This window comes from Chiloscyllium punctatum, chromosome 2 (assembly GCF_047496795.1).
Source record: "Chiloscyllium punctatum isolate Juve2018m chromosome 2, sChiPun1.3, whole genome shotgun sequence".
NCBI classification, from domain to species: domain Eukaryota; kingdom Metazoa; phylum Chordata; class Chondrichthyes; order Orectolobiformes; family Hemiscylliidae; genus Chiloscyllium; species Chiloscyllium punctatum.
The window spans coordinates 61,568,770-61,593,629 of NC_092740.1; the positions used below are offsets into that span (position 1 = coordinate 61,568,770).

The 24,860-nt window shown below is 40.4% G+C and overlaps 1 protein-coding gene across 2 annotated transcripts in view; it reads right to left on the reverse strand.

Annotated features, from left to right (window-relative positions):
• ell2 (elongation factor for RNA polymerase II 2) overlaps positions 1-24,860 on the reverse strand; it is a 110,955-nt gene that overhangs the window by 19,751 nt on the left and 66,344 nt on the right. For both annotated transcript variants that reach the window (XM_072583240.1, XM_072583249.1), the window contains 3 exons: positions 17,767-17,891; positions 11,328-11,421; positions 6,355-6,886 (listed from right to left, as the gene is read on the reverse strand). In XM_072583240.1, coding sequence (XP_072439341.1) covers positions 6,355-6,886; positions 11,328-11,421; positions 17,767-17,891 — 751 coding nt within the window. The remainder of the gene's footprint in view (positions 1-6,354; positions 6,887-11,327; positions 11,422-17,766; positions 17,892-24,860) is intronic.

The following is a 24,860-nucleotide window of genomic DNA, read 5'->3' on the forward strand; positions in this document are numbered from 1 at the left end:
ATTGCGCCTCATCTCAAATTTAAATGGGAATGTATATTTTTTTTAAACTGCCCTCTAGTTCTAGACTCCTCTACATTTACTATATTATTCCCTCTCATAATTAATGTTTCAACAAGATCACCTCTCAATCTTCTTCATTTAGTATAAGCCCAACCAATAAGAGGTCATCCTCTTTATTCCAAAAAAATCATCAGAGTGCTTAATCTTTGAACTGCCTCCAATGCAAATATTTACATCTTTCCTTAACTATGGATTCCATTATATGACTCAGATTCTGGAAATCTTCATGGATTAAAGTCAATTTTTGAAAAGGAGTACAAACACAAACCTAAAACATCTGCTTTGAACACCTGAGCACGTTGAGCGAACTGCATGAAACCATCAATAAACAAGGATCGGACAGAGGCAAAATTAATATTGTTATAAAATACAAGTTCAGATTTGTATTTCATGGTTGATTCATACCATCTGGAAGTTACATATTAGAATGAAAGTTGCTTGCAAATTAGCCAGCTTGGAAAGAAAATGGAACTAGACACTAAAATACACAACTATATTTTAACTGTCGCTTTTTACCAGCAGAGTATAAACAGGAAGATGCACAATCATCACCTGCATTTCTCATCATGTTCAAAGACCAATACTTGAGACGACAACTTGGATTAATGACATGTAAAGGAGTATATCTACAAACTTCAGCAGTGAACAAACAAGACAATAGCTAAACAATCAAGAGTCAGGTCATTTTCAACTCAAAAACTTTAAGGTCTTTAAACTGCAATTACCTTCCTAACTGTACGAGACTTCTCCCTCCTTAACTTTTGAAGCTTTGTACCTATGTTTGTATTCAGGTTTGATGTTGCATTTTAATTTTTTTCCAGGGTTGAGAATAAAATTCCTTTCTTTCACTGAATAAAACGCTTATTTTGATCTAGATAATTATGTTTTAATTGAAGTGCAAAGCTGTGCCCTAAAATAAAATGACTAATGGAGAAGAGAGGAGCCAATTCCCTCTCACTTAAATCAAGATGTACCAGAGCATTCTGTCTAATTTTCACAAGTACTATTTTTCTACTCATCCTAGCAAAGTGGACCAATCTTGCATTTTCACTCAGCTTGACTGTATTTTGATTTTGTAGTGTCCTACTACTTCCTTAACAATGACTCCCAGTATCTTCTAAATGATAAGTTGGCTAGCCTCTAGTTTGCTTCTATTGCCTTCTAAATTTGAGGTGCTTCATTTGTAGTTTTATCTTTCACTACAGAACGTAGGTATTCTCACCAGTGTCATGCACTCCTCCAAGTGGAAACTGATCCTTCGGTCCAACCCAACAATCTCAAACTAAACTAGTCCCACCTGCCTGTTCCTGACCCATATCCCTCCATGTATCCTTTCCTTTCATGTATCCTTCCAAATGTCTTTTAAATATAATTGTACCCACATCCACCACTGCCTGAGGAAGTTCATTCCACATGTGAACCACCCTACATGTAAAAAGAAACTACTCATCTTTTTTAAATCTCTCTCCTCTCACCTTAAAATTGTACCCCAGTCTTGGATAAAAGATAACTATCATTAATTCTATCTATATGTTGCATTATTTTATAAACTTCTATCTGGTCCCTTCTCAATCTTCTGCACTCCAGTGAAAATAGTCCTAGCCTTTCTTTAAACTTAAACCTCCATTCCCGGCAACATCCTGGTAAATCTCTTCAGAACCCTCTCTGGCTTGATAATACCCTTTGCATAATTGGGGAACCAGAACCAGACACAGTATACCAGAAGCAGCCTCACCAATGTCTTGTACAACCGCAACATAATGTCCCAACTCCTATACTCAAAGGACTGAGCAATGGCTGAGGGGTGACCTTATAGAGGTTTACAAAATGATGAGGGGCATAGATAGGATAAATAGACAAAGTCTTTTCCCTGGGGTCAGGGAGTCCAGAACTAGAGGGAATAGGTTTAGGGTGAGAGGGGGAAGATATAAGAGAGACCCAAGGGGAAACTTTTTCATGCAGTGGGTGGTACGTGTATGGAATGAGCTGCCAGAGGATGTGGTGGAGGCTGGTACAATTGCAACATTTAAGAGGCATTTGGATGGGTATATGAATAGAAGGGTTTGGAGGGATATGGGCCGGGTGCTGGCAGGTGGGACTAGACTGCATTGGGATAGCTGGTCGGCATGGACGGGTTGGACTGAAGGGTCTGTTTCCATGCTGTACATCTCTATGACTCTATGCCAAATGCCTTTTTAACCATCCTGCCTACATGTGACATAACTCTAAAATTTATGTACCTGCACCCTTAGGTCCCTCTGTTCTATAACACTACCCAAGGCCTACCATTAACTGTATAAGTCCTACCCTTGTTTGTTGTACCAAAATGCAATACCTCACATTTATCCAGACTGAACTCCATCTGCCATTCTTTTTAGCCCATTGACCCATTCATCAAGATCCTTTTGTAATTTTAGAAAACCTTCTTCACTGTCTACTATGCCACCAATTTTGGTGTCAGCTGCAAACTTACTAAACATGTCTTCTATATTCTCATTCAAATCATTTATATAAATGGCAAACCAAAAGACTTTCAGCATCATCCAAAGACACAAGTGCAATGTCCACATGTATGGTAGTGACACCTAGTTCTAGCTCTCCATCTTATTTGACTTTTCCCCCACAGTTTATATAATCTTGATTGAGCTGTACCTTTCTCCAGTTAAACACCAATAATAATTTTAGTCATCCCATCAACTTCAAAAAAATCTTTCCCATCATAATTTGGATTCCAAGTAGTTTTGTTTTTAGAAAAGAGAAAGAAGAGTGTCACTTTATTCAACATTTTGAGAGGAGAGCCATCCTCTGGATTTAGCGTGGATTCTGACAGGATGGGCTACAAAGTGGTTGACAGCATGTCAATGAATTAATTGATGGGAACAATTTTGCCCTTAGTATTTTTGAAATTGTTGAACTAACAAATCAATGTCCTCTGGCGTAGTGCCAATATCGATATTCACTCAGGGGAGTGCTATGTCAAGTGGTTTTACATAACAGATAAAAAGTAGATGTAGTAGCAAATCAGATGACCTTGAGTCTGCTCCACTCTTCAATAAGACAATGACATTAATTTCCCACCTGATCCCCACGGCCTTGGACTTTTGTCATGAAAATATCCATTTGAGAGTTCAATATTTCAAAACCAATCAGCACAGCTCTCTGGTTTAGAGAATTCCACAGATCAATAACCTCTTATGTGACCGGCTTTCCTTTCACCTGTCCTAAATGACCGCTTCCTTATCCCTGTTCTAGATAATCCAACTAAAGGAAACAACATCTCACCTCAAGAATAAAGCATCTTAGTTTAGAGAAACAAAAGTGCATTCTACTCAATCTTGTCTGATACCATAATCTCTTCTTCATAGCAATCATCTGAGTAAAATCTTCTCTAAAAAAATTTCATGGTAATTAGACATCACTGGCTAGAAGTATTGATAAGGCATGGGTAATTGCCATGGTGGTTGTGACCTGCCTTGAACATCTGCAGTCTATGTCTATGCCAAAGCCAAAGTGTCTCAGTGGTTAGCATTGCTGCCTCACGGCACCAGGGACCGGAGTTTGATTCCGCCTTCAGGCTGTATGGTGTTTGCACGTTCTCGTGTCTGCGTAGATTTCCTTCTGGCGCTCTGGTTTCCTCCCACAGTCTAAAGATGTGCAGGTTAGGTGAATTAGCAATGGGAAATGCAGGGTTACAGGGATGAGGCGAGCATAGGTGGGATACTGTTGAGAGGGTCAATAGAATCCCTAAAACATGGAAGCCTATGGTGTGGAGAAGATATACCTACACAGTGCTGTTAGGAAAGGATTTTGACAGTGAAGAAACAGCAATATTGTATCAAGTCAGGATCATGTGGGGTTTGGAAAGGAACTAGCTGGTGATGGGTTTTTTTTCCATGCCTTTTCTTTTTGCTTGCCTGGAGCTGCAAACAAGAACATTTTCATCACCTGCACTGTTTGGTAAGAGTCCGCAACTACCTGGTCAGGTCCATGCCCCCTAACAAGCAACCCTCCCTTCCATGCACCTTCCGCTGTCACTGCAGGAATTGCGAAACATGCGTCTACACCTCCCCCACTCACCTCTGTCCAAGGCCTCAAAAGGAGCCTTCAACATCCATCCATGAACTTCCACATGTCATTTATTGTATCCTTTGCTCCTGATGCAGTGTCCTCTACATTGGGGAGACTGGACGCCTTCCGGCAGAGCGCTTTAGAGAATATCTCTGGGACACCCACACCAATCAACTCCACCGCCCCTGGCCCAACATTTCAACTCCCCCTCCCACTCTGCCAAGGACATGCAGGTTCTGGGCCTCCTACACCAGCATACCCTAACCACTCTATGCCTGGAGGAAAAATGCCTTACCTTACACCTTGGGACCCTTCAACCCCAGGGCATCAATATGGACTTCACCAGTTTCCTCATTTTCCCTTCCCCTACCTTACACCAGTTCTAACCTTCCAGCTCAGCACCTCCCTCATGACCCGTTACACCTGACAATCTTCCTTCCCACCTATCCGCTCCACCTTCCTCTGACCTAATCACCTTTACCCCCACCTCCATCCATCTATTGCACTCTCAGTTACCTTCTCCCCAGCCCCACCCTCCTCCTCTTTATCTCTCCATCCCAGAGGTTCCCAGCCTCATTCCTGATGAAGGGCTCTGGCCCAAAACCTCGATTTTCCTACTCCTCGGATGATCCCTGACCTGCTGTGCTTTTCCAGCAACACACTCTCAACTCTGATCTCCAGCATCAGCAGATGTCACTGTCTCCCAGTGTTTGGTATAGTACTAGTGAGTGTGTTAGTGACTGCTGAAGTCAATATGTACCCTGATGTATCTGCTACAAGTAAAACAGGAGAGTGTACAGATGGAGTTTTAGACAAATTGCTAGCTTCTACTCCTTGGAACTGTTTCAGATAGTTCAGCTGGTATAGCAGTGGACTGCAAAGAAAAGCAAAGCTGATCTTGCCGAAGGGAGTCTTCCTCTATCCTTCAGTAAGGAGACCAAAACTGCATTCAGAACTCAATGTGTGGTCTCCCAAAGACAAGATTGTAGCAAGACTTTCTTGCTCTTCTACTAGCACCTCCATCCAATTCATCACACATCTGGTCTTCCAAGCTATTTGGATTTTAACTTCATGATTTCTGTTTGAGTACTCAAATTATTCCAAATACCAACTTGCCTCGACTTTTAAAAGTATTCAGTTTCTCAATTCTCCCTACTTGCCCACATCGGCCACTTTGTTACAGAGCCGTGAAGCTGTTCTATACAGCTGGTTCTGCTATAACGTGGTAGTTCTGTTCTTGTGCAATCCCGTTATAAGAAAATCACATAATAGCTGCATCATTTAAACTAATGGGGCCAGAATCAAGTAATAACCAATACGTGCTCGAAACATTTATGCTTTAGAAACAGTTTCCTCAATTCGTCAATCGTGTTAGTGAATTTGTATTAATGAAACGACCCTTTGCAGCCACTTTGCATCACCCCTGGATTAAATTCCTATCTAATTTTGTACAGTCAACAACTTGGATACATACTTAATACACAGTCAATGACATAAACTGCAAACTATTAGTGTATGTTCAAGCACGGATTCTTACAGCCCAGTTACAGTTTAACCCATTTCTTCCTATTTTGTGTCTGCTAAATCACCTCAAGTTTCTCATACAATAGTTATCAAGTGACTTCTAAAAAATTTAAATTAGTGACTGGTTCCCTCTTTTACCCTACTATCTCCATCCTCAAACACTACATCGCTTTCTTGAACAACATTGATTCCCCATAAACAATTTACCAATTGCCCTAATACCACTAATAAATTCCAACTTTTTTCTGTTAGGGTTAGGCTAACAGATCAAGGGTGGTTATTTTCTCTCTAGCTTCTTTCTCAAATACTTTAGTTACATTTCTAATCTTTCAATCCACTGGGACCCTATAGGAAATCTATGGAGTTTTGGCAGATCAAAATAAAACGCCACCAGCTACATCTGTATTCAACATCTGCAGTGGGAGAAGAGATTACCAGCTACTTTAAAGGGAAACTGCATGGGATTTGAGAAAGAAACATACAGGTCTACCAGGAGAAAGAAGGGAAACAAGATTGACTGGATTATTCAAACTGTTGATACTAATTTGGGATTACTAGTAAATCTACATTATCAGTTTTTCCTTTTCAGTCCTTCCTATTGTTTACGCTGTCTACTTTCCTTTTCACAGCATGGACTAAACAGGCAGTATGACAGTATGTGCTGTCATGACTGTATAACCAAGTCAATACTTCATTACATACCTGAATTGGCACCTTTGAGGAGGTTTTGTTCCTCAATTTCATTTCTACATTCTTCACTATCATCCTCAGTCTTCTCCTTATTCTTTTTCTCTTTATCTCTTTCCTTGTCTTTATGCTTTTTAGCTTTTTTTTTTGACTTTCCATGAGAAGAACAGTCTTTGCTGATGAGGTCAGAGCACTCCAGTTGATGCGATGGGCTTTCCAATGTAGTCCGAGAGGTAAGCTTTACTTGCTGGTCCTCATAATCTTCACCAGCTTGACCAAGAGCATCAACTGGCAGATCTTGAGTTCCCCTTCCTTCTGGTGTGCATGGGGAATTGGAGTTAGAATTCACAGTGTGAGCAATAGAAACTGGAAGTGGCACAGGAGGAGGAGCTTGAGGAGGAGCAACCGGAGCAGAAATAGCAACAGTTTTTTCACTGGAGGGGTTTAAATGGCCATTAAGTGTTGGTTGCACACGATTAGTGAGGTGTGATATCCTGGGCTTCTTGCTCGCTAGAGGATCAATGAAATCTGATGGCAGAGGTCTCTTCTGTAAAGATATCATAGATATTATTCTCTTCAGTATTTTCAAAGCAGGACACTATACACTTTGTTACAATTAATTCAATTTATTATCACAGGTCAAGATTATTTTCTGAACATTATGACAGAACATGCATATTTTGCTAAAATTTCTATTCAGATCTACATCAATACTATCTCCAGAATGGGTAAGTGCAGTTTGTGGACTACTACAGTGTCTTTGCATGTTGAGACCTTGATTTAAATCCAACCAAGGTTGAAGAAATAAAATAAGTTAGCTTTGTCAAAATGATGCAATAAAGCGGTTTTGAAATGCAGATTAGAACATGGGTTGGTATGGTATAGAACAGAACCTTGGTATCCAACACTGAGTGCATAACTGAAGCAGAAAGGGTTCATTTTATTGCAATGATATCATTCTTTTAAAACCCTCTTGTGTTGGCTATCAGCTGTCTAGTGTTAAATATATTCGTTAACCACTTTCCATGCCTCATTTACTGCCATCAAGTGCAAAGAGCATAATTGGTTTCAGTTGTGTTGGCATCACCCAACTCCCTCTGTCACTTCCTTTCCTTCCACTAAGCCAACTGCGAAAGCTTCCCTCAGGGTTCCCCCTGCCCTAGCTCTGAATTCACATCTTTCTTTGACGGTCATAACTCTCCTAATGCCTTCGGAGTTCATTGTGTTTATAAAATGAAACACCTGCTCCCACTGAACAGCTGACCACCAACTTTCCTTTTTGGCTTCCAAGTCTAATAATAGAGAATCCTTGGTTAATGTTTTAAATAGTTTACTTTTATTTTTATACAGTCTGTAAATTAGAGGCATTCCTCAAAGAGCACTTGTATCCATATTCATTTAAGTACACAGTTACGGAACATGTTTAGTCTTTAAGAAAAATAAACTGCCACCTTACTCTTCTCGCCCCAAATGTGCTCTCTGCTTCCTGCCCATTTGCAGTTTTCCTCTTCCACAGCCCACTGTCTCACTTGCATGCACTCCCTCCACCATAGATGCTCAGTACCCACTGCTACCACCATCTCCCAGATGCCCTGCAGAAATTCACCAAAATATCCTGAGACAGCGCTTTCTAAAATCATGATCATAGCTACAGACAGGAGAAAGTGAGGACTGCAGATGCTGGAGATCAGAGTAGAGTGTGTAGTGCTGGAAAAGCACAGCAGTTCAGGCAGCATCCAAGGTGCAAGAGAATCAACTTTTCAGGTATAAGTGTTCCATGATGAAGGGCTTATCCCTGAAACATTGATTCTCTTGCTCCTCTGATGCTGCCAGACCTGCTGTGTTTTTCCAGCACCCCACACTACTCATATCTCCAGGACAAGCCAGGGAACTATAGACCAGCGAGCCTGACGTCGGTGGTGGGCAAATTGTTGGAAGGAATCCTGAGGGACAGGATGTACAAGTATTTGGAAAGGCAAGGACTGATCAGGGATAGCCAACATGGTATTGAGCATGGAAAATCATGTCTCTCAAACTTGAATGAGTGTTTTGAAGAAGTAGCAAAGGATTGATGAGGGCAGAGCAGTAGATGTGATCTATTTGGACTTCAGTAAAGCGTTCGACAAGGTTCCCCATGGGAGACTGGTTAGCAAGGTTAGATCTCATGGAATACAGGGAGAACTAGCCATTTGGATACAGAGCTGGCTCAAAGGTGGAAGACAGAGGGTGGTGGTGCAGGGTTGCTTTTCAGACTGGAGGCCTGTGACCAGTGGACTGCCACAAGGATAAGTGCTGGGTCCACTACTTTTTGTCATTTATTTAATGATTTGGATGTGAGTATAAGTGGTATAGCTAGTAAGTTTGCAGAGGACACCAAAATTGGAGGTGCAATGGACAGCAAAGACGGTTACTTTAGATTACAATGGGTTCTTGATCAGATGGGCAAATGGGCTGAGAAGTGGCAGGTGGAGTTCGGGTAAATACGAGGTGCTGCATTTTGGGAAAGCAAATCTTAAGCAGGACTTATACACTTAATAGAGCTAGATTAGATTACTTACAGGAGTGGAAACAGGCCCTTTGGCCCAACAAAGTCCACACCAACCCACCAAAGCGCAACCCATCCAGACCCATTACCCTACACCTAACACTACGGGCAATTTAGCATGGCCAATTCACCTAACCTGCACATTTTTGGACTGTGGGAGGAAACCCACAGGGAGAATGTGCAAACTCCATACAGTCAGTCGCTTGAGGCAGGAATTGAACCCGGGTCTCTGGCGCTGAGAGGCAGCAGTGCTAACCACTGTGCCACCGTGCCGCCCACTCATGGTAATGGTAAGGTCTGAGGGAGTGTCATGAGCAGAGACCTTGGAGTACAGGTTCATAGCTCCTTGAAAGTGGAGTTGCAGGTAGATAGGATAGTGAAGGCGGCGTTTGGTACACTTTATTGGTCAGAGTATTGAGTACAGGAATTAGGAGTCATGTTGCAGCTGTACAGGACATTGGTTAGGCCACTGTTGGAATATTGCATGCAATTCTGGCCTCCTTCCTATCAGAAAGATATTGTGAAACTTGAAAGAGTTCAGAAAAGATTTACAAGGATGTTGCCAGGGTTGGAGGATTTGAGCTATAGGAAGAGGTTGAATAGGCTAGAGCTGTTTTCTATGGAGTGTCGGAGGCTGAGGGGTGACCTCAAGAGGTTTACAAAATTATGAGGGGCATGGATAGGATAAATAAACCAAGTCTTTGCCCTGGTGTGGCCGAGTCCAGAACTAGAGGGCATAGGTTTAGGGTGAGAGGGGAAAAATATAAGAGACACCCAAGGGACAACTTTTTCATGCAGAAGGTATACGTGTATGGAATGGCTGCCAGAAGATGTGGAGGAGGCTGGTACAATTGCAACATTTAAAAGGCATCTGGATGGATATATGAAGAAGGAGGTTTTAAAGGGATATGGTCCGGGTTCTGACAGGTGGGACATCTGGTCAGCATGGACAGTTTGGACCGAAGGATCTGTTTCTGAGCTGTACATCGCTATGACTCTATGACGTTGTAACACCATCATTTGCAAGTTCCCCTCCAAGCCACCTGCCATCCTAATTTGGAAATACAACACTGTTCCTTCATTGTCACTGGGTAAAACTCCTAGTATTCCTGCCAAAACATTGTGGATCGACCTACAGTGGTTCAAGACAGCAGCTCACCACTATCTTCTCAAGGACAACTAGGGATGGACAATAAAGGTTAGTGATGCCCACCTCCCACAAGTGAATTAAAAAAGGTGACTGGTTTTGTTTGGTTCCCCATTGGGACTTAAGCTCCCACAGTTTTGTAATGAAACATATTCTTTCACAAGAGCTAACTCCACAAAATGTTTGTCGGTAGTGGGGTGGGACAACTATGAAGCACTTGCAGCAAGGGCAGGAACATGGCACAGATCTAAATTTACTCTTATCCTGGTTAACTTTGATTACCAAAAACAAGACCTGTTCTGGGATTCCTGCTAGTATTCCTGTCCACCTTTTTAAAGGATTCCAGAGTTGTCCTGATTTGGTGGAAATCAATGCCAGAGGGCAGAAAAGCAAGGGAGGTTAAGTTTAACCTTTATGGGGTTCAGACTACTTATTTATTGTATCCAATTCAGGGTACCACATATGAGCAAGAATGTTGAAGATCTTAAAAGGTTGCAGAAAATATTTATGAAAATAGTTCTGGGGATAGGGACTTCAGTTACATGGATAAATTGGAGAACTTGGAATTGTTCTCCTTGAAGTTAGGCTATGGTAGAGGTACTCAAAATAATAGCAGTCACAACAGTAAACAGAAAGAAACTGTTGCAATGGGTAGAAGCAATGGGCATGAAAATAACATTATTTAGGGTTACAGATTTGAGGGAAACATTTTTTAAAATAGCATGTTCTTCGGATCTGGTATGCACTTCCCCAAGTGGAGACAGATTCAATTGTGGATTTCAAAAGGGAACAAATTAATCACAGAAGCGTTAGGCTTATAGGGCAGGAATGAAAGTGTGTGTGGCTGAATTGCTTTCAAGCTTCTATAATTACAAGTGCTAAACAGACAAATTATTTTATCTGTTAAGATATGTTTGTTCCTCAACAGAATGGAAATCAAAAATTGAAGAGAGATTGGCAGAAGCAGAGAGTTGGAAACTGCTATTTTTAAATTGCTTGTAAATTACTTTTACAGCACCCAAGTAGGGCCTCAAAATTAAGTATTTCTGTAAACCACTAAGGTTTAAGGCCTACTTCTTAGAAAGCCCAAAAGATAGCTGCAGTTATCTTTCAGGTACAAGAATATTCTATTTTAAAGAACTGTGAAAGAATTCAAAACCACAATTATGTACAATTCTTCAAAATAAAGAATGCATTAGAAATTAGCAAACAAGTGGAAGTTAAGGGTTTCAGAATTAACAGTAGAAATCAGGGTGCAATCAAAGAATTATGAATTTGGCAGCTAATTTTATTTACCTCTGGTGAAGATGCAGATCCTCTGTCTTTGGGGGAGCTTGATGGAACTTGTTCTGCTTGTTGGCTGCTAGAATTCTGCAGTTGAGTTAATTTTCTGTTTATAAAATTCAGAAGAAAAAGTTAGATCCATCTTCTCATCTTGGATCCAAGCAATTAATTTGACTGTTTTCATTATATTCATGGAAAGCCTTAGTTCTATTTTTGGTAGAAACAATTTTCATTGCACAGAATAAGTATCATTCTGAAGTCTGTGAAACTAGTTAAATCAAAGTTTACATTAAACATCAATAGATTCACAAAATTAAACAAAGATGAGGGCTACAAATGACCATCTCAGTTACATTGCCAACTTTACAGAAAGAGCGCGGGGAGAGCGCGTGAGAGCGAGCGAGTGCAGGAGAAAGGAGACAGAGGGAGAGAGCAGCACAAAGAAATAAGAGAGCGCGGGAGCGTGAGAGAAGGGATTTCAACTCTACTAGCTTTTATTATATGATAATATTTAGACTACAAGGTTTAGACTAACGACAATGTTAATTCTAACCATTACTTTCTTTAATAGATGTCAATTTTCCCACAAGCAAGTGGTCTCCAATAAATTAAGTGGCCTTTAATTCTCACTTGATTAGCTGTCTCATTGCACATCTAATTATTCAAAACCTTAATGCATGACTCAAATCGGTGTTAAGGCTTTTAAAAAAATGCTTGGTAATGTTATACCATTAGGTTTGTACCAAACTGGTTATAGCACCTTAAAATATTTTCACTAAAATTTGACTTATATGACTATGTAATATTAGAATATTAACCTTAAAACAGCTTAAGAATGACTAGCAAATCAATAAAAATGTTATACTCTGCAAGATCACACTAGTGCTGCCATTTTCATACATGCTGCATTTGCACAACCAGTGTAATCTTTAAGGACAGCAGTTTCTGGGAAGGTTAAAGAAATGTTTTGATTAGCTTCAGCAAATCCCACCAACTTAACTTTGGACGCTGTCACTGTTTGTGACAATGGTCTTGTCAGCATTCTAGCTGTTTTGGCAATAGCTTACATTAACAGTCAAATTAATGCTCTTGTTACGTCAGATTGAATACATCAACAGAATCATCAGGTTTTTTGTTGTAACATCCAGCTTGGGAAAAATTTAGGTAGGATATTAGCATCAAGGTGATAAGCAAAAGTAGTTTACAATAATCTGTCAAACGTTTGAGTTGTTATCGAGGTAACAAGTTCTTGAAAATGCCTACACCTGGAAAAACCCAACATAAACCACAATAATGAAGATTGTCATTTTCAAGATTTAAATTAGACTTTTTTAATATATTGATTTGCATTGCAAGTGAAGTTAAATTTTAGAACAATAATAACAGTCAATAAGCTTTCACTTGGCATCTAATCTATAAAATGCACATGAATGAGAAAATGCAAAAGGCTCTTTTGAAGATATGGCTTGGCATGTGGAATTGGGTGGTGCAGTATTGAATGCTCCACATGAAACATTCAAATTTAGATGTCTAGACTACATTATGACAAACTAATCCTATTAATTTTCTACATCAACACACTTTCAAGTTCTAATTTTCCTTTGTCGTTTAAGTTTTAATGGATATAATATGAATTAGCAGCACTTCGTTTTTGTTTTAGATTTCAAACTTAAAAATGATTTGAAATCATAGTTATCATTACTGTAGCTGTACTCTACCCAGTCAGCTATTTTATGAATACCTATGGCAAAATTAGCCTGCAGATTAGAATAAAGATTTTTTTGTCACACAACAGTACAAGCACAACAATGTCAATTTTCAGGCAAATCAACACTAATTGGAGAAAATGGTACTAACTGAACTGATTGACCATGGTACTGAAATGGAGAAAGCAACAGGTAACTATCTTCCCAAACTCAGGTGCAATTCAAACGTGCAAGACTTGAACATATTCCTTGTATTTGCAGAGAATGGGTCCCTGAATGAATGTAGGTTGCTTCTAACAATGCCAGGTTTCTCACTTTAAGCTCAAATGATCATTTTAAATTGATTTAAATCAGTTAAGAACTATAATTAATTTCTCTACTGGTGCCGAGTTACAATTCACAAAAATAGAGTATAGTTTCATATCTCCTAACAGCCTCTTAAAACACACATCATTTGGATGAAAGCTCATCTCTCTAGTACTGAACTCACCCAGTTTTGCTGTCTACTGCAGTCTGAATGCATCTAACACCTTAGGTGCTAACACTTAAGCAAATTGCTCCAAATTCCAATTCCAAAGCCTCCATTTCTGTAAAGACATTTTGAATAAATAAGAGTTTTTCATTCGTTTCCTCAGTTTGCACTGTCAGATTGTACTGTCCTGGTTTGGTTCGATTATTCTTTATCTTTGTCATTCAAATATTTACACAGGAGGTTCATCATTAATATTTTATCTGGAGATTGGAAGACAAAACTTCTCTAACCGTTCTTCATGGTTCCTTCACATTGTTGTTCTCTGGATTCTCAAAGTGCTCATCTCCCTTTCAAAGCATGGTGACCAGAACTGCACTCCATGAGGATATATTTTAAACGTTATGTAGTCGTGTTAATTGTAATTAACTTTGTTTTTGCCTTGTGTTTTTCACAATGCCTCCATTTTGTAAGTGTTACAACCAGATCTCCAATTGTCACTGTTAATCCTGGGTCTAAATCAATGTTTAGAAAGGTAAAGTAACAGTTAAGTTGAGCATGTATGGGTGAACAATAAACTGGTTGAAAGCCAAATTTTATGCCCCCTGCAGAATTAAAAATTTAGGACATTCTTAACATGATTTTTATTGCCTTTAAGCACACTTTTGGGGGATGGGAAGAGTGAGCTGGGAAAAATACATGGAGGTGGTAGGGGAGGGGGGGGGGGGGAGGGGAAGCAAGAGCATGAGGCAGTGAGAATGAGAAATTTCTGATGAAGAGCTTATGCTTGAAACATCGACACTCCTGCTCCTCAGATGCTGCCTGACCGGCTGTGCTTTTCAGCACTACACTTTATGACTCTGATCTCCATTACCTGTATTCCTCATTTTATCCTACAGTGAGTGAGAAACAACTACTGGACAGGAAGTGGGGAGGCTGCCGAGGAACTTAGACAGCTGGCGAGATTAGGTAAGAAAACAGTGACATATGGAATACAATGCAGGGAAGTGTGAGGTTATGCATGTTTGTTTGAAGACTGGAATAGACTGTTTCCTAACCAGGGAACGGCCTTGAAAATCTGAAGCACAAAAGGGACTTTGGGAGTCCTAGTTCAGGATTCTCAGGTTAACATGCAGGTTCACATGACAGTTAGGAAGGTAAATGCAATGTTGGCATTCATTTTCAGGAGGACTAGAATACAAAAGCAGAATGGACATGGAGAAGATGTTTCCACGAGGAGACACTGGCACCATTGGGCATAGTCTCAGAGTGAAGGGACAACCCTTTAGAACGGAGATAAGGTGGAATTTCTTCAGACAGAGAGTGGTGAATCTGTGGAACTCATTGCAGAAGGCTGTTGAGGCAGCAAAATCATTGAGTGTATTTAAGACAAAGATAGATAGATTGATGATTGTTAAGGGAATCGAGGTTACAGGAAGATACAGGAGAATGGAGTTGAAAAACTGTTCGCCATAATCAAATGGTGGAGCAAACTCAACTGGCCAAAGGCCTAATTCTGCTCCTATATCTTATTGTCTTATGGATAGGGAGAGGAAGTCTCTCAACTTTGGTTCCAATTGATAACCAGACAAATGCTCTGGGCACAAGGGTTCACTTTGGTATTGAATGCAAGTATCAGTAATGGCACCATTAAATCTATGCAGAGAAGATGAAGGCAACGTAGTACTGTCACTGGAGCAACAATCAAACGTTCAGGCTCATGCTTGGAGGAATTGTGTTCACATTTAAATTAAAATTATTCGAATAAATCTGAAATACAAGTCTGGCTGCAGAACAGCCACTTTGAAGAAAAGCTGTTAATCCGAAGACCCAAGTACTGTTCTGGGGACAAAGGTCCAAATCCTGCCACCAGGATGTGGTGGAATTTGAATTCAATACAAAAACTGGAATTGGAATCTACTGATGACCATGAACCCATTGTTGATTGTCAGAAAAAACCCATCTGGTTCACTGGTCTTTTAGGGAAGGAAACTGACGTCCTTACCCATGGTCTGGCCTACATGTGACTCCAGACCCACAATAATGTGGTTGGTTCTCAACCGCCTTCTGGGCAGTTAGAGACGGGCAATAAATGCTAGCCTAGCCAGTGATGCCCACTTCACATGAATAGGTTTTTAAAATCTTTAAATATTAGCAGAGTAACAGAAGACCAAATGGTCGACTCCTGCTTCCACACCCTATTAATGGATGAGTTCAACGTATGATCTGTAGATCTGAACACATGCAGGGCAGGTGATGCTCAAATAGTTCGGTGGATGGGTTGTTTGAAAGTTTGTGCACTCCCTCTGACATCACAGCTTCATCTCTGCACTTTCAGAGAGTTTGTGGATATGTTGTGGCCGCCTGAACGAGCCTTCTCCATCTTGAGTCACAAACCAGAGTCACCCTGGAGTTGGCAGGTATGTCTGATTTGTTCAGGGATGCTTTATAAAAATCTTTAATGGGTTTCCACTGCCCTACATAGGAATCTCCTCCGTAGCTCCAAGAAAAGCAGTTGCTTCAGGAGTACAGTGTCAGGCATGGGAATGACATGTTCCATCCAGCGGAGTGGATTTTGAGTGATTAACATCTCGATGCCAGAGATATCAGCTTGGAAATAGGACATTGCTACCTTGATTGCCACCAAATGTGAGGTATCATGCAAAGGTACAAACGTTGATCTCCAATGTTGAAATACCTGTTGAATTTTATCCAAATCTTTGAAGCATAAAGGAACATGTACATCATTGGTCAGAGATTCTCACCTCTCTTTTTCTCCATCAGCCAAAGACTTAGCTGGCATATAAATGGTGAAACTCATCCATGTCTCCAATGTCTGCACTATTCAAGAGGAAGCTTTCAAAGATAGGAAAACGTTTCACATTTCCCCAAGTCATTATCTTTTGAGGTCCCTTAGAAGGCGCAGGTAACTGGTCAAAGAGCTTTCTGCAGTTACAGGAACGAATCAAACGAGCAACTCAGAAAAACTCAGGTCTGGCAGCACCTGCTGAGAGAAAGCAGAGTGAATGTTTTAGGACCAATGACCCTTCATCACATGCTGAAAGAGGGTCATGAAACATTCATTCTGCTTTCTCTCCACAGATATTACCAGACTTGCCGAGTCTTCCACCAATTTCGGTTTTTGCTTCTTATTTCCAGCATCTGCAGTTCTTTGGCTTTTTTTTGTTGTTTAGAATCAAGTGAGCAACCAAGTACAAAATATTATCAAACAACTTGGCAAGATGCATATCTACACGTGAGATTTCTGTAGAATAATGGTTCATTCGACTCCAGAACACAGTACAACTAGTCATCAACAAATGGTTTGTATGAATGATACAATAAAAAGTGAGTGACTGAAATGAATTAATGAAGCAGAGGTTGTGAAGTAGTGATTGATTACCTATTTAGTAAGTATGAAAGTTATAAGAAAATGCTTCCTTCTTGTTAAAAGATGTCAAAACTAGGACAAAGAATAAATCAAAAACACTAATTATACGCCAACAAACAAAACTGAATATGGTAAGAGCCTGAACATTTTACCGATATGTGAGACATCAAAATTCCAACTCTGAAGCATTTAATAAATGCGTTCAAAAGCAATTCATAAACCTTCTCAATAAGTAAGCAGAAGTGCTGACCACAGGGAAACAAGCTTTGAATTGGGCTGCTGCATTGAACTCTTTTGGTTTGCTTACTGCATATGAAGAATTACAAAATTTGTTTTATTCCTAAAACTAGAAAACAATGTCTTACATTCTGCAGACCATTTTTCACAAAATTAGTTTTGGTAAATTTGAAAATATTCAAAACGCTTGTTGCCTTGTTAGTTCTTAGTTCACCTGTCATGGTGTTACCAAATTCTGGTCAAACAATATGTTGATAATGAAATTCTCAATTGTCTTTTCGAATCAATCAATCATTCTCCTGACCTCATTCCTTCCTATCTAATTTCCTGCAAACCCAATAACCCTGTCAGATATCTGAATTCTTGAACATCAATGATTTTAACCGCTCCGTCATTTGTAGCTGTTTCCTCAGCTGCCTGTACACTACCCTGCAGAATCCTCTTTACAGCTCATAAATCCTGCCTTTTTGACAGATATTGGTCATCTGCATGCAAAATCTCCTTATATGGTATAATGTCATATTTTGTTTAATAAAACTTCTGTGAAGCTCCTTAGGGTTTGTTACTTTGTTAAAGATGCTAAACAAATACGATTTATAACCTGTATCATTTAAAAATAAACTACTTGAACAAATTAAGTCAATTTACCTGGAAACTACTCTGTCAAACAGTTGTCGATCCTCTTCTGAGTAACCAGGCCAGTCTCGCTGAACATCCTTGTACACAAAATCCTTCACAGTATAAGAGTTGTCTTTTGGGTTTATATTAGCCACCTATAAGAAAGCAAGCTTTTATACTCTTGTTCTAGATTAACTATGTAAAAAAAAACAGGATTATGCTAACATAGTATTACGTATTTTAGGGCAATTATGGTATGGCACATCCAAAATTAAAAATAATTAGTTTATTAATTAGTTGCAAAGAGCGATCACAACTTCAGGTTCCACTCCAAGCTTGGGGCATAAATGTAGGCTGATAGGCTTGTGTAGCATGAAGGATGTGGGGCTTGTAGTTAAAGCAGTCTTCTGTACAGGTCCTATGGCTTAGGTAGAGGTTACTAGGCTAACTAAAAGGAGCTCTCTCTCAATCCCAGCTATACTTGGACCTCAATTAACATAATTAAAAAACAGACAACATCCCATTCACATTATTGTTGAGATCTCCTGTGTCTGCTGACTTAATGGTGAAGTGCTTTTGCATATATTAAGACACTTTATAAATTCAAGACTTTCAGGAAGTTTTTTTTAAAATTAGGAGCCAAACTGGTTCTAATGAGTTCAGTCTTGAAACCTTCAACTAAGTTTTCTAAGTTCATTAATTAAGAGGTCACAAACTTTAAATATTTTCATTGAAGAAACATTCAACAGCAAACTGGTCTGGCTTTGTGAAAATGACACTCCAAAAATACATCAGTAGGAATGAATTTTATTTTAAACTCATGTGATAGTCAATGCTGAAGAAATTTCTTTTAAGATTCCCTAACAGCAAACCAAAGATCAGAAACCAGAGGCTGGATTTTACACCTTCCTGCTGGCATGCTTCAAGGCAGGAGAGGGAAGGATTTTATAATGCAGTGAAAGACCTAGCTGCCACCCACTTGCAACTGATATTACACGGCTCTTGAGGCACTGTGATAATGGCCAATGTTCAATGTCTACCTATTCCAGTGGTGTGTCACAACACATCAGAACAGGTTAATTAAAAATGTCCACAAGCTTAGTCCGTAAAATCTGCCCTCAAGACTTTAGGGGTCTTGTGTTGCAGCATTCCCATCTCAACCTATGAGCCAAAGGGCTTGGGTTCAAGTCCCACCTCTTCCTCAGTAGTTTCAGAATTTCAGCTGCACAAGATAGATGTAGGTCTAGAAATAGTCCATTCAGCCAGTGAGATCACAACTGATCTAATAACCCTCAGCTCCACCTTCCTGCCTTTTCCCTATAACTCTTGATTCCCTTACTAATTAAAAAGATCAGTCTGAGCCTCTAATATATATGATCTAGACATGACAGCTCTTTGTGGTAAAGAATTCCATATATGCACTACCCTCAAAAAATCCCTCATTTATCTTAAATGTGTGACTTTTTAAGTGAGGTTATGCCCTCTTGTCTAAGATTATTCCAAAAGACAAAACAACCATTTCAGATCAACCTTACCTAATATCCTAAGTATTGTAAGTTTCAATAGAGTTGCTCTTATTCTTCAAAGTTCCAAAGAGTACAGGCTAAATCTACTCAACATCTCTCCAGAAAACTGTTCCCTTTGTACCTGGTATCAGCCTAGCAAACCTTCAGCAGATAGCTTTCAATGCCAGTAAACCTTTCCTTAGAAAAGGAGCCCAAAACTAATCCCTGTATTCCAGTTGTGATCTAACTAATGTTTTGTAAAGATGTAGCAAAACTTCCTTATTTTATATACCATTCTCTGAAATAAAAGCTAACGTTCATCTGCTTTTATTACTAATTGAACTTGAATGCTAGCTTTTTGAGAGATTCATGGTCAGAGATTTCCAAACCATAGTGCTGTAGCTTTATACAAATCTTTTTTCATTCATGTAATATTCAACTCTTCTATCCTTCCTGTTTAGTCACCAACCTGGCTGGAAAACTGCATCCAGCAGGCTCATTTACCTATGGTCTGAAAACCAAGTCAAACGCAATCGCAGAACCTGGATTGTATAATCCTTCATGGATAACCAACAAAACAATCACCCAGAAAGAAAAACTGCCCTTAACCTTGAGCACTTCAATAGTGATATTGCTGCGCTGTAGGAGACTCAGAGGTAGTGAAGGCTAGCTGAGGGAAGAAGGTGGTAGTTACACCTTGTTCTGGAAAGGTGGACCCAAGAATCAATCCAAGATGCACAGAATTGGATTCACTATCAAGAATGAATTAGTCAACAAACTGTGTGGGCATCAATGTTAGAATAGTGAGGCAATCTACACTTTGCCAAGACCAACAGGCAATGGTCATGAATGCTTATTCACCATCCTTTGATGCGAAAGATGATCCAAAAGTCAGCTTTTACTCCTCCCTGAACACCATACTCGTCAACATCCTTAAGGAAGATAATTTCACCATCCTAGAGGATTTCAAGGCCAGTGTCAGAAAGGATACCCAACTCTGGAAGTGAACCAGGAACTGCAACTCTAGTGACATTCTCCTACTCGCCAAATGTACAGACACCAGCTGATCATCACCAACTCACTGTTCCACCAAAAAGACAAGTTCAACATTTTTTGGAGATATCCATGATCAAAGCACTGGCACATGATCAACTACGTCATAGTTGAATTCTGAAACCAAAAGGATATCCTTGTTACCAAAGCAGTGGTAATTACCACTGCAGAGGACTGCTAGACAGACCACAGGTTGATCTATTGCTCAATATCAAAATGCCACCAGAAGCAGTTCATGCAGAATTAGTGCAGGGAGCTCAATGCTGAGCAGCTTCAAGAGCTGAGCAGACTTCCAACAAATGTCTTCACAAACCATCCAAGGAATTCATTTATAAGATTTCCTGTGCTCTGTTTAAGAGTCGAATACCATTATCTCATGCTGTGAAGTAACCAGGATAAGGTGCTGCACAAGAGGCTGCTGAATAAGAAAGCTGGCTTGCAGAAGGCAGATAGTGGGGGGATAAAGGGATCTTTTTCCAAATGGCAGCCAGTAGGGATCAGTGTTGGGACCCAATAGAATTTGTGTTATATATTAATGATCTGGACAAAGGAACTGAAGGCACTGTCATTTTCAGACTTAGCAAAGATGGAATAGATGCAATGTTCAGCAAGTGGAGATGCTACAGAAGGACTTGAACAGGCTAGGAGAGTGGGCAAAGAAGTGGAAGATGGAATACAACATGGGAAAGTGAGAGGTTGTGCACTTAGGTTTGAAGAGGAGAGATGTGGGCTATTTTTTAAATGGGGAAAGACTTGTGAAATCTGAAGCACAAAGAGGTTTAAGAGAATCCTGAGTAAGGACTAAGGTGAACGTGCAACTTCAGGTGGCAGTTAAGATGGCAAATGCAATGTCTGTATTAATTTCAAGATGGCAAGAATACAATAGCAGGGATTTATTGCTGAGGTTGTAAAAGGCTGTGGCCAGACTGCACTTGAAATATTGAGCGCTTTTGGGTCCTGTATCTGAGAAAAGATGTGCTGGCCCTCAGAGGTGGTCCAAGGGAGGTTCGTAAGATTGAACCCAGTATTGAAGAGCTTGTCAAATGAAGAGTGGTTGAAAACTCGGAGTGTTCTCAATTGGGTTTAGAAGAATGAGCAGGAATTCATTTAAACTTACAAAATAGAGAGCGCTCTGGATTGAGTGGATGTTGAGAGGTTTCCATTAGTAGGAGAGACTTGAACCCAAAGCACCATTCAGGGTGATGGGACAACCCTTTAGAATTAAGACGAGGAGGAATTTTCTTTTTTGCAGAGGATGGCAAATCTGTGGAATTCACCGTGGCAGAAGTGTGTTGAGGCCAAGTCATTGAGTGCATTTAACACAGGGATAGATAAGTTCTTGATGAGCAAGGGGAGAAAACAGGATAATGAAACTTAAAAATATAATCAGCCATGATTGAACGGCAGGAGACAAAAACTGCAAATGCTGGAATCTAAAATAGACTAGGAGGCTGGACGAACACAGCAGGCCAGACAGCATTAGGAGGTGGAGCAATCAACATTTCTGGTAAAACCCTTCTTCCACCCGAAACATCAACTTCTCCACCTCCTGATGCTGCCTGGCCTACTATGTTCTTCCAGCCTCCTGCCAGTCCATTTATGATCGAAAGGCAGAGCAGGCTCGTTGTGCGAAGTGGCCTAATTCTTCTCCTAGATCTTAGGGCCTCAGAAGGAAACAGCAAGGCTGATTCAATGAGAATGACCACATCATTCAAGAGCTCATTGAAAAGAGAGGAGGAAAGCACTCCATGCCTGGCAAAACATCACCCGCAAAGTAAAGATGAGAATTTAGTCAAGGAAAAGGTAGAGTTACAAAGATGAATGAGGGAAATCAAAATCAAATACTGGACTGAGAGTTGAGGAGCTACAACTCCTTGTTGACAAACATGATGCTCAAGGTTTCTTCGGTGCCATCAAAGCAATGCAAGAACCCAACACGCTTCACCTCAAACTGGTACAGTGTAAGAATGGAACCAGATTGAGAGACAGAAAACATCCAATGGAGAGAGCACTTGGAAGTAGTCCTGAACCACCACATAATCATTGACAAGGGTGTGTTTGAAGAAAGCCCCAATTCCTCAATGATCTTAAGACTCCCACAAAGACTGGCAGCAGTTGAAGTGCCATTAGATACTTAAAAATGGAAAAGCCGTAAAAAGTAAATGGATTCCAGTAAAAATTTTCAAATTTGAAGGAGTAGATCTCCAACAATTGTTCCTGAAAATCTGGGACAAAGAAAAATACTCTGATCTCAGGGATGCTGCCACTGTCACCGTCTTCAGTACAGGAGACAAAGTGGATTGTGGAAACAAACAAGGAATCTCCCTACACTCTAACACCAGGAAGATCACTACCCAAATCCTCACGATGAAACTTCTCCCAGTCTTAGGAAATCCTCGCTGAAAGCCATCATGGCTTCCGATCAACCTGTGGAACTATGGACATCATAATTTTCACTGCTTGGCAACTCCAAGTGCCAGGTACAACACTAGCCATTCTATACGGTCTTTGAGTTGACCAAGGCTTTTGACTCAGTCAATCAAGTAGTGCTTATGGATGGTTCTGTCAAAGGGTGGCTGTTTAGTGAAATTCATCAACATCTTATGTCTCCTCCACAATGAGATGTCTGTAGTCTTTACCAAGTATAATATGATAAGATTCCTTTGAGGTCAAGTAGGGATGTGTGATCACCCAGATACTTTTCTCCATCTTTATCGCCAGCATTCTTCATCTTGTCAAGAACATACTTCCCAATGGTGTGGACAATGGGCCCATTCTGTAGACATAAAAGCTTTAACCTCACTCTGTCAAAATCTGAGAAAATGGCAGCAAAGTCATATTACTTAAGTTCCACAAGTGAAAGACAATGTCATCTCTGTTCTCTCAGAAGAGAGTCGCAAGCCTCACTTAATGCCTTTGCAGAAGCTAACTGAATAATTCATCTCCATATGAACCCAGAGTCAAATCCTTCAAGCTGACCCAGGTCAGGTTCTGGTACGTCTCCCTGTTAATGGCAATGGAGAACTCCTCTCAAACAAGGAATATGTTCCTTATCTGGCAAGTTACCTCTCATCTAAAGCTGATATTGATGTGGATATTCAACATCACATCTGATCTGAGTGCGCCAACTTATGGTTTTTCTGCATCAGTTAGGAGGACAGTCGTACAAACAGCAGCATCCTTGAGACAGCTAATGGTATCAGCATCGAGGCCATGATCATTTGAAACCAACTCTACTGAGTCAGCCTCATGCTAAGGATGCCTGAATTTTGACTATCAAAGCAAATCATCTTTGCCCAGCTCAAGGAAGGCATTTGAATGAGAGGAGAGCAAAGGAAATATGTCAAAGACTCTGAGGGCTTCCCTCAAAAAAAAAATCGAACATCTTTCAGAAGCAACTGATTTGAGGTGAACTCCTATAAGAGGAGGCAAAATTCTATGAGAACACTTGTAGGCAAGAGGAAATACGGAAAAGAAACTGAGAATGAAATGCCGATGAACAAGGCCAAGGATCACTTCTAGATCAAAAGTGGGGTTACAGATGTAGGAGAAAGTGAGGACTGCAGATGCTGTAGACCAGAATTGAAAAATGTGGTGCTGGAAAAACACAACAGGCCAGGCAGCATCAGAGGAGCAGGAGAATCGACGTTTCGGGCATAAGCCCTTCTTCAGGAATGAGGTTGGTGTGCCAAGCAGGCTGAGATAAAGGGTAGGGGGGAGGGAAGTTGGGATAGGCGGGAGGAGGTGAGGGTGATAGGCCGGAGAGGGGGTGGGGGCGTAGAGGTCAGGAAGATGATTGCAGGTCAAGAGGGCGGTGCTGAATCCAGGGGTTGGGACTGAGATAATGATAAGGTAGGGGGGGGGAGGAGGAGGAGGAGAAAGAGGAGGGGGGAGAAATGAGGAAGCTGGAGAAATCTACATTCATCCCATGTGGTTGGAGGGTTCCTAAGCAGAAGATCCAGGCGATGTAGCTCTAGGATTGGGCTCATTAGTCACACAACCTATGACTGTGACAGAATTTCCTCAGTGGACAATCAAACTTGTTAAGAAGTGGTTCCCAATGAGTCCAAAATCCAATATTCCCTATAAGCCATAACTCAACTTGCCCTAATATCTTTAATGTTGCTTTTATTCTAGCACCCTGGGTTTACAAATACATTCTTCCTGCCTCTCTACATTCACCTTACTAAAATGTATCAGTTCATGTTTTTCTGCCTTAAATTTCATCTGCCACATATTGTCACAACCGACAAGCCTGTACTTCCATTACTACCATCCTCACTACACCAAAACTCAAAAGCAGCAGTTCTTCAAAATTCTGTCGGAGGTTCATTTCCTGCTGCTGCTCCTTATGCAGTTCCTGTGCTTTTGCCTTCACTATCATGCAGCTGTCAGGGAAGGGCTGCCATATTCCTTGCAAATTAGGAAGTGTGGGGAAGGGGTGGGTTAAAATTCAAGAAAGGTTGTTCATGTCTTTATTTCTGACATTTATTGTGGCATCTTGGGGGTTAACACTGTTTACTCAGAATACTGATACACAAGATATTCTTTCGATAGCACGGATAA